An 11,083-nucleotide genomic window follows, 5' to 3' on the forward strand; every position below is an offset into this window, starting at 1 on the left:
AAGTACTTGCATGCTAGGGCTGACAGTGTTTCATAGACTCATTTTCTCTCCTACCTCAGTTTGACCAAGAGTTAATGCTATGGCTTGCTAAATTGCTAACATCTCCGCTGCAGTTGTGATTGAGCTGCAAGCAAACTCTCTACCTTTATCAATGGTGTCAAACTTTTTACATTCATTGGACCAATAACTGGCTAAAAGCAGCGGAGAAGTGACAAGAACCAGAGACTAATCGACTCTCTCGTTGCCTGCCCAACTACATTGGGAGCCTATCAGCTTAATGACATAATAATAACTAGAGATGTCCGATAATATCGGACTGCCGATATTATCGGCCGATAAATGCTTCAAAATGTAATATCGGAAATTATCGGTATCGGTTTCAAAAAGTAAAATGTATGACTTTTTAAAACGCCGCTATACGGAGTGGTACACGGACGTAGAGAGAAGTACAGAGTGCCAATAAACCTTAAAGGCACTGCCTTTGCGTGCCGGCCCAATCACATAATATCTACGGCTTTTCACACACACAAGTGAATGCAAACGCTTACTTGGTCAACAGCCATACAGGTCACACTGAGGGTGGCCGTATACACAACTTTAACACTATTACAAATATGCGCCCCACTGTGAACCCACACCAAACAAGAATGACAAACACATTTCGGGAGAACAGCCGCACAGTAACACAACATAAACACAACAGAACAAATACCCAGAACCCCTTGCAGCACTAACTCTTCCGGGACGCTACAGTGTACACCCCCGCATGGCATGTTAAAAAAAATAATGCACTTTGTGACTTCAATAATAAATATTGCAGTGCCATGTTGGCATTTTTTTTCCATAACTTGAGTTGATTTATTTTTGGAAAACCTTGTTACATTGTTTAATGCATCCAGCGGGGCATCACAACAAAATTAGGCATAATAATGTGTTAATTCCACGACTGTATATATCGGTATCAGTTGATATCGAAATCGGTAATTAAGAGTTGGACAATATCGGATATTGGCAAAAAAGCCATTATCGGACATCTCTAATAATAACCAATCAATGTCCACTTCAGGGTGTGACTGACCATTGTTTTTCACCCCCAACAAGTCAAGCACAAGAAGAGGGCGAGGAAACTCCCATACAGTGACAGTAATATTAGAGATTAAGAACTAGATTAGTGTAATTGATTAATCACAATTAACCTCTAAAACATTGTTTGCATCGAGTTTAACAGTGGAGTCATAAGAAGACAAGGCGTTTGCCAGGTGCATGAGCATTGACGTGCTGAAAGCAGTTTTACACGGGGGGCTACACCAGGTCCCCTGGCCTCTCTGCACGCCTGTCACCAGCAGGCTGCTGTCACACACTGATGCTGACAGGCTGAGGCAGCCACCATAACACTGTGCATGGTTCCGCTCACGTTCTGTTCTCCCGCCTTACTACACACAAACACAATGCTAACCCCCCCTCAACCCCGTCATCTTCCGCCGCAGCTGATGGAATACACCTCTCACTCTACCCTATGAAGACGTGCCAAAGCACATGTTGTGACATTGATGGTCTCTGTCGAAATATGATAAGTCAATCATGGAAAAGGCAGCCATGTCTCTTAGAGAACACTATAGCTTATCTCCCCGCTTTTAGAGTGCAATTAAAACCGTCAACATGGCGATATGGAGTATTTCCGCTAAAGTTATTTCCTTTTCACGTCTGCCGTTTGGTCCAGGTCATGGTGTCTGGCCGAGGCAGAGGCGGCTCCCACATGGGTCGCGGTGGTCTGGTGGCCGCACAGCAAGCCCAGAGGGTCAACGAAAATCAACGGCGCACTGTCACCATCGAGGGCCTCTCTTCATCCACGACTGATATGCAACTGCAGAGCCTATTGAGATCCATTGGCCCCATAGAGGTAAGTACCTCTGGAGCCCACCCTAGCAACGGTAGTGCTGTATTATGATCTCACAGTGCCCCCTATTGCTGTGACTAACCAACAACTTCATCGTTTTCCCTTCACCGGCCTAAGTAAAAAGAGCGGGCTATTTACTACCTGGTAGGGTTGCGCAATCCATCAATGATATCAATTTGGCAGACGATTCAGCTTGTAATACAATCTTCATATCATGACGATGCTTGTGTATTCTTGCTAATGTTTTCCCCACTTTGCAAAATCCACTTCCAAGTCAGCAATCCTCGCCTTCATGGCAGTAAATAAACTGTTTCGTACAAGTATTATTATCACATGTTATACCATATGCTAACCACAAGAAAGAACTCTTAAAGGGGAACATTATCACCAGACCTATGTAAGCGTCAATATATACCTTGATGTTGCAGAAAAAAGACCATATATTTTTTTAACCGATTTCCGAACTCTAAAAGGGTGAATTTTGGCGAATTAAACGCCTTTCTAATATTCGCTCTCGGAGCGATGACGTCACAACGTGGCGTCACATCGGGAAGCAATCCGCCATTTTCTCAAACACTGAGTCAAATCAGCTCTGTTATTTTTTGTTTTTTTCGACTGTTTTCCGTACCTTGGAGACATCATGCTTCGTCGGTGTGTTGTCGGAGGGTGTAACAACACGAACAGGGACGGATTTAAGTTGCACCAGTGGCCCAAAGATGCGAAGTGGCAAGAAATTGGACGTTTGTTCTGCACACTTTACCGACGAAAGCTATGCTACGACAGAGATGGCAAGAATGTGTGGATATCCTGCGACACTCAAAGCAGATCCATTTCCAACGATAAAGTCAAAGATATCTGCCGCCAGACCCCCATTGAATCTGCCATAGTGTGTGAGCAATTCAGGGACAAAGGACCTCGGTAGCACGGCAAGCAATGGCGGCAGTTTGTTCCCGCAGACGAGCGAGCTAAACCCCCTATCAACCCTAGCTTCCCTGGCCTGCTGACATCAACTCCAAAACTGGACAGATCAGCTTTCAGGAAAAGAGTGCGTCTCCAGGATATATTAATTGATGAAAATTGGGCTGTCTGCACTCTCAAAGTGCATGTTGTTGCCAAATGTATTTCATATGCTGTAAACCTAGTTCATAGTTGTTAGTTTCCTATAATGCAAAACAAACACATACCAATCGTTGGTTAGAAGGCGATCGCCGAATTCGTCCTCGCTTTCTCCCGTGTCGCTGGCTGTCGTGTCGGTTTCGCTTGCATACGGTTCAAACCGATATGGCTCAATAGCTTCAGTTTCTTCTTCAATTTCATTTTCGCTACCTTCTTCCACACTACAACCATCCGTTTCAATACATGCGTAATCTGTTGAATCGCCTAAGCCGCTGAAATCCGAGTCTGAATCCGAGCTAATGTCGCTATACCTTGCTGTTCTTTCCGCCATGTTTGTTTGTGTTGGCTTCACTATGTGACATCACAGGAAAATGGACGGGTGTTTATAACGATGGTTAAAATCAGGCACTTTGAAGCTTTTTTTAGGGATATTGCGTGATGGGTAACATTTTGAAAAAAACTTCAAAAAATATAATCCACTGGGAACTGATTTTTAATGGTTTTAACCATTCTGAAATTGTGAAAATGTTCCCCTTTAAATGTCAATAATTTTACCACCGATTTTTTGTCGTTTTTGTTATTGTTTATAAACTCAGGAAATAAGTCTATGGACACAGGAGAGCTTTAAGGGCAAGCACCAACAGATTTAAATCAACCGATAGGGCATCATTTAAAAATGTAATTGATATTGTTCTGTCCTGTGTTTTTGTCTGATTATAACTCTGATCATATGTTAAATCATTCAATGATCTTGAAAATTTGACGTATCAACAATGGTATGACCAATACTGCCGCTGTAACTACCGTACTTGGTATTGGATTGATTCCAAAATGTGTGGTATCGCCCAAAACTAATGTAAGGTATCCAAACAACAGAAGGAATACGTTCTTAATACATTTTAACTGAAGTGTAGATAGAAACATCAATCAATCAATCAATCAAAGTGTATTTATATAGCCCTTAATCACAAGTGTCTCAAAGGGCTGCACAGCTCAGATCCCACATCAGGGCAAGAAAAAACTCAACCCAATGGGATACAATGAGAAACCTGATGAAACATGTTCTAAGATATAGCAACCAGATATTTTTACAGTATAGCAAGTGGAATAATAGTAGTTTTGACAAAATAATACAACAGGAAAAGACGCAATATGCAATCGAGGGATGGGTGCCGAATCCGGTAGCGTTTTGGCATTAACCAAATTTTGCCGGTCATACTGATTTACGTACAATCCAATGGTGCCATGTTACGTTAGCTGGGTTACGCGGCACATCACGCCCGGTTGCCGAACTCATCCGGCGATCACTCTAGCAGCACTGAGAGCGGACCGAACTACCTGTAAGTAATGTTGCAATTTTCAATAACAACAAAGACATTTACTCAAAAAACGCTCAAACGAAAGTAAAGTAAGGCTCCACACTGCAAAAACTGAAATCTAAGTAAGATTAAATATCTCAAATAAGGATGATATTTGCTTATTTTCTGTCTGATAAGATAATTCTTCTCACTAAGCAGATTTTGTGTGTGTTTTACTTGTTTTGTGAGTGTTTTACTTGTTTTAAGGTTTTTGGTCCTAATTAAAGATATTACAGCTTGTTGCTGAGATTTTATGACCTATATTGAGTAAAACATGCTTGAAACTAGATTGATTGATTGATTGATTGATTGATTGATTGATTGAATTATTTATTTCAAACCTGCACAGTACAACAACACACATTTTTTTTTTTTACATTTTGGCAGAGACATTTATGCAAGGCTTGAAAAGGGGTTGGATGAAGCAAATGCTTATAATATCCCAACCCCTCTCACTCATTCCACATTTAACATAAACAATATAATACAAGAACAATACCATACAAACAAAAACAAGAGATCCTGTATACTAACAATACAATAGTACCACTGTTCCTATGAGACAAGACAAGACGAGACAAAACACACATACACACACACACACAGGCCCAAACACTCTCTGACCATACACCTCTCTCTCATCGCTCTGTGCTGAGGGCATCACTCTCTTTCCTCCTCGTACTTCATCAGTACTTCTTTTTTAAACAGTCTAGAATATCAACTGATGCAAAGCTGTCATTGACACAAGTATAAAACCACTTTTTTAAAGTAATAATTTCTTCAAGCATGAAAAAAAAATCATGATGCCGAGCGCATATCACTATGTCAAGATAATGGCACTAGCATTTACTTAATTTAAGAATATTTTTCAACATATTGAGCAAAAAGGTCTCTTTTTTTCTCTACCAAGTGCACTTGTTATTAGTGAGAGTATACTTATTTTAAGGTATTTTTGGGTTCATTGAGGTTAGCTAATTTTACTTGTTTTTGGAAAGTCTTGACAAGCCGAATTTTCTTGTTCTATTGGCAGATAATTTTGCTTAGTTCAAATAAAATACCCCTAATTTTTGTATTTTTTTCTCCTTATTTTTGAAAACGGACTTTTTGCAGTGCACTTTTCCAGAAATGTGCTAGCTTGATGCTAATATACATTGGCTTTGCTATTGACATGCTACTGATAGGCATTAACATTTTTGCATTACGATTTCAACATCTTTCAAATATTTTAAAGACAACTGCAACCAAGATGCGACGTTACAATCAAACAGCTGGTGCGTAATTGGTACATTACTTTAAGGCGCAACAAAAGACAGCAAAGACTGAATCGACGAGCAAACACACCATTAACTAGACACTACTGCCATCTAACGTCTCGGACTTGCAATTGTAATTGCAACCTAATGTCATACTTTAATGAGACTCAGAAATGTGATAATCAGACAAGAAATAACAACTGGACAGCAGTTATCATAATCAGTTCATTTTTAAATGTTGCGTTCAAAAATGAGATTTTATCATCATAAACAATTAATATGTATTAACACACACAAAAGTACCAAAAATTGGTACTTGAGTATTGGTATCGATTCCCAGGCATCAGGATTTGGTACTGTATCGGTTCAAATGTGAACGGTACCTATCCCTAGTGTTACCCCGTATGTCAGCAGATAAATTAAGAGCGTTTGTAACCCGTTTTGAAATGGTTTTATTGTCATTTAGATACAAAATAATACATTGTGATAAATACCTCGGTATTTCGGTTTCAAAATCTTCTCAATAATACTGTGATGTATGACGGTATTAAACGAAAACTTAGTAAGTATAGTTTTCTTCTGGCGTTTTAGAAATAAACTAAATCTCCCAGGATCCTCTGCGCAGCACGGGACGGCAAAGTGGGGGAGCTGAACGCCGTAAGCAGGAAGTGTATTCGTACTCGTCGTAGATAAAAGGAATTGGTTTTTTTTGGACATTCTGTCCATAACTGGCAGAGTTTTGTTGCTAACAAACAGACAAACAAGCCCAGGCCAAAACATAACCTATTTGGCGGAAGTACAAAAGTCTGCATTCTGACAAAACTAAGCGCAGCACTTTCGTTTCGAGCGTTTCAAGGCGACACAAAGCCAGTTGGTCACGGCGGGTAATCACCCCCTAAAAAAAAGTTCAACGCGGGGAAATCCGAATAAACTAAAAAGCTACTCGATACATCCTCAATGCATCCATCTATTTTTCAACTGCTTGTCTGTCGATGTCGCGGGGGGCTGGAGCCTATTCCAAGGACAAGATGTCACCTCAAACCGTCACAAAGAAAATATATTTGAAATCAAACATCAATTTGTGAGATATTTGCAGTATTAAAAATTATATTGTTAGTTTACTTCTCTGAGAAACAACATTTTCCAGACGGATATATAAAATGACCACTGTAGAGAATATTGCTTCCCATAAAGTAAACAGTTGAAAGACACTAAACTGTACATTGTTTACATTGTCACTTTAAAGACATCAAAGTTATTATTTTTTAATATTTGCTTGAAACAGATGTTCCTGCACACTTATTATCCCTTAGAAATACTTGTTTGTAGTAAAAACATGACTAGAACATTTTAGTATTATGTTTGTGTTCAATTACAGTAAGTATCCCAAACATCCCTGCCACTTTATTGTTTTGTAAATATACCGCAATAATATCGTACTGTGGCCTTAATACCGTGGTAATATCGTACCGTGAGATTTGAATCCGTTTCATCCCGAATATGTATAGTTATTACTCGGGTTGTACGGTATACCGGTATTTTTATAGTACCGCGATACTAATGAATCATATTCAGCACTATACCGCCTCTAAAAAGTACCGGTTCGCCATCCTCCCACTCCCCCCGTCGTCGTCACATCGTGTCATTACAAGCAGACGATCATGTTCCGCAGGGCACAATCACGGAGTACTTACAAGCAGACACAGTGTGTAGACAGAAAAGGGAGAACAGATGCATTTTGGCTTAAAAACTAACATTGAAGGTGAAGCTATAACACTGAAACGCCCCCAGTCAATCAATCAATCAATCAAAGTTTACTCATATAGCCCTAAATCACGAGTGTCTTAAAGGGCTACACAAGCCACAATCTCAGGAAGAGGTGCTTTAAGACATGGCTAGCTCGCTAGCGGCTAAAGTCCATCCACAGTCTGCAGTGTTGTAGCTACTTCTAAATCACTAATCTTAAAGTAAGTTTCTTACAAGTATCATCCCTGCAGGACGAGGAATAGCTAAACATGCTTCACTACACACCGTAGCTCACCGGCGTCAGAATGTAAACAAACGCCATGGGTGGATCTACACCTGACATCCACTGTAATGATACCAAGTACAGGAGTGTATCTAGTCGATACTACTATGATTACATGGATATTTTTTAGCATCACAAAATTTATTTTCGTTTTTTTTTTTTATTTATGTTATGTCAATAAACTCAGGAAATATGTTCCTGGACACATGAGGACTTTGAATATGACCAATGTATGATCCTGTATTGATTGAAACTTTTATTAGTAGATTGCACAGTACAGTACATATTCCGTACAATTGACCACTAAATGGTAACACCCGAATAAGTTTTTCAACTTGTTTAAGTCGGGGTCCACGTTAATCAATTCATGGTATGTACCGTATTTTTCGGAGTATAAGTCGCACCGGAGTATAAGTCGCACCTGCCGAAAATGCATAATAAAGAAGGAAAAAAACATATAAATCGCACTGGAGCCCGGCCAAACTATGAAAAAAACTGCGACTTATAGTCCGAAAAATACGGTAGCTACTTGGTATCGGATTGATACTTAAATTTGTGATATCATCCAAAACTAATTTAAAGCATCCGAATAACAGAAGAATAAGTGATTATTACATTTTAACAGAAGTGTAGATAGAACATGTTAAAAGAGAAAATAAGCAGATATTAACAGTAAATGAACAAGTTCATTAATAATCCATTTTCTACCACTTGTCCTAAATAATGTTGACAAAATAATAGAAAGGAAATTGACACAATATGTTACTGCATATGTCAACAGCTAAATTAGGAGTCTTTGTTTGCTTACTTACTACTAAAAGACAACTTATCTTGTGTGTTCGCTATTTTATTTAGGGACAAACTTGCAATAAGGAACATGTGTTTAATGTACTGTATGATTTTTTGTTAAAATAAAGCCATTTTTGTGGCCCCCTTTATTTAGAAAAGTACCAAAAAGTAGGTACCAAAATGTTGGTATCAGGACAACACTACCGTATTTTCCGCACTATAAGGCGCACCGGATTATATGGCGCACCTTCAATGAATGGCCTATTTTAAAACTTTGTTCATATATAAGGCGCACCGCATTATAAGGCGCATAGAATAGACGCTAGAGTAGAGGCTGGGGTTACGAGACCTGTTGTGGCTCAATATTGGTCCATATATAAGGCGCACCAGATTATAAGGCGCACTGTCAGCTTTTGAGAAAATTGGAGGTGTTTAGGTGCGCCTTATAGTGCGGAAAATACGGTAGTTATCACGGGAGGCTGCAGTATATATCGTGATATAGATTTAAGGTCATATCCCCCACCCTCACTACCTGGACTTACAGTATTTGTATTGTGTTGCAGAGGTTCACAATGATGCCTCAGCAAAGGAAAGCAATTGCCACCTTTTCAAATCCTCAGCATGCAGCGAGCTTCCAAATGAGCTTCCACAGGTAATCCACTTTCCTTCTTAAATAATTGAACTCCGCAGCCCACCCATCTAACCAGGTTGTGGTTGTTTCATTGGCAACACCATTGTTACCATCACCACACAGGCACATGATTGATTTGTCCCACATTGACGTGAAGCTGATTGACGGATGAGGAGCACGCTAATGAGAAGAGGTCCGATTTTCGCAGCCCTCTCCTTGGCACCTCCAGCCTCGCTGTAGGCTTCTCTGCCGCCACTGATTTGGGGTCAGTCAGCCATCTTTTGTGCTCGGAGGCGGCGTCATTCACCTTGTAACAACAATGAGACTCGCAGCATGCTCAACAACACCCACCGATGTGCAAAGTAGAGAATCAACACTTGAAGTCTAGTTTGTGTACGTTACACTTGGACGCTAAGTATGTCTTCTCCTGGGATAATGGTTGCTCCCCTCCACGTCAACATACTTTACAAAAGCAAGGGAGTGAAACAGCGTGCAGATGTAGTTAGCCGGTTTTCTCTGTAGAGGGCAGCATTTAATCACGGATCCCTATGGAATGTTCTGTGGTCAATAGCGCTCCCAAGTGGACAACTGGAGACACTGGGATTAAGGGGACGTGTCTCGCATGTGGCACTTTCTGCTTTTGTCTTGGTTCTGTTAGTTGATTTAGGGAGTAAGAATAGTTCCTAACTACCGCTAAGGACTTACACTGTCTTTGAGTACAGTTTTCAAACCTTTTGTATGTTTTATTTGTCTGAGAAGGAATAGTTGGATATAGTTGTTTTATTAGGCAGCTCTGCATTTTTGGTTTTGGACTGAGGGTTAGTCTTTGTTTGTTTTTATGATATTAGTATGGATATATACTAATGGTAAAAGGGGTGCTTGTCTCCTGTATATATACATTGGATCGCTCCTCTCTTTATTTAGTCCAAGGTCTGAGCAGTTTCCTCTCTACCTTTATGGATTTTGTGGGTAAAAAACAACCTCCATCAGGATGCCTGAAGGCTCTTCAAGTGTGCACAAAAGTCAACTTGATGCACTTTTTAATTTGCTCTGGCGAAACTTCCAAACCCAAATTCCGTTTTTTGTAATATGTCACACTCACATGTTTATAATTAAGCACTGAATGTCTCATTCTAATAGCAGTCAACCTCAGTTTTCTTTGCGTAGAAGGTGAGGGGGCAACCATTATCTGTGTAGAAATGTTGTACATAGTCACTATTTACCCCACAAGCGTTGGTTAGGAGCTAACTCAGGCGGTGACATTTTTATTATACAAGCAGAAGGTCCAGGCATAAATTAATTTCACTGTTAGCGTGTGTCAAAGTGGCGGACAAAAAACATATTTGTGTTGACGAGACAAAACCTCTTGAGGGAAAATAAAAAATATGGCCAATATAGCCGTGAACCCGCGGGTATGTGAAGCCTGTTGAACTGTAGCCCAAAGACGTGTCACTGTGTGTGATGTCCATTTTATACATTGTCTTTTTACATATTATGCATTGCGTCTTTGCAAACAATAGTGATTCCTATGGAATAGCTCTTATAAGGAGAGTGCCACTGAATTGCAGTCAGTGAAACAGTTTTTTCTGTCTCCGTATGAGTGACAAACAAAATGAGCTGCTGCCAATGAGAATAAGTAAATCAGACTTTTGTATGTTTACACAGGAAGCAAAGTGGACTGTTTCTCTTTATTTCACGCTATTATTAGTGCGTGACTGCCTCCTTATGACCTCCTTAGGAAACAGTATTTAAACGGGACTGCTGAGAATGATGACCCACTTTGAAGGTTTGAACCACATCAAACAAGCAAAAGCCCCTCAGACAGGATAGGATAGACTTTATTTATTTATTTATGTGTTTGGAGTGCAGATATGGATTATATCGTCACGTTGACACTTCCTGTGTGAACATATTTGATTGGCTTTGACTTTTAGTGGTATTTCCCTTCAACCAATCCGAGTGTAGCAGCAGGCTAAACATGCGTCACAATGACATGTTTTTGTATGTTGT

At 39.9% G+C, this 11,083-nt stretch overlaps 1 protein-coding gene across 2 annotated transcripts in view; it reads left to right on the plus strand.

Annotated features, from left to right (window-relative positions):
- The window catches only part of rbm33a (RNA binding motif protein 33a), a 64,352-nt gene extending 53,843 nt beyond the window's left edge, over positions 1-10,509 (plus strand). For both annotated transcript variants that reach the window (XM_061965812.1, XM_061965811.1), the window contains exons 17-19: positions 1,721-1,900; positions 9,006-9,094; positions 9,197-10,509. In XM_061965812.1, the coding sequence (XP_061821796.1) occupies positions 1,721-1,900; positions 9,006-9,094; positions 9,197-9,245 (318 nt within the window). In that variant the 3' untranslated portion in view covers positions 9,246-10,509. The remainder of the gene's footprint in view (positions 1-1,720; positions 1,901-9,005; positions 9,095-9,196) is intronic.
- Positions 10,510-11,083: the final 574 nt, after the last annotated feature.

This window comes from Nerophis lumbriciformis, linkage group LG07 (assembly GCF_033978685.3).
Source record: "Nerophis lumbriciformis linkage group LG07, RoL_Nlum_v2.1, whole genome shotgun sequence".
In the NCBI taxonomy this organism is placed as follows: Eukaryota; Metazoa; Chordata; class Actinopteri; order Syngnathiformes; family Syngnathidae; genus Nerophis; species Nerophis lumbriciformis.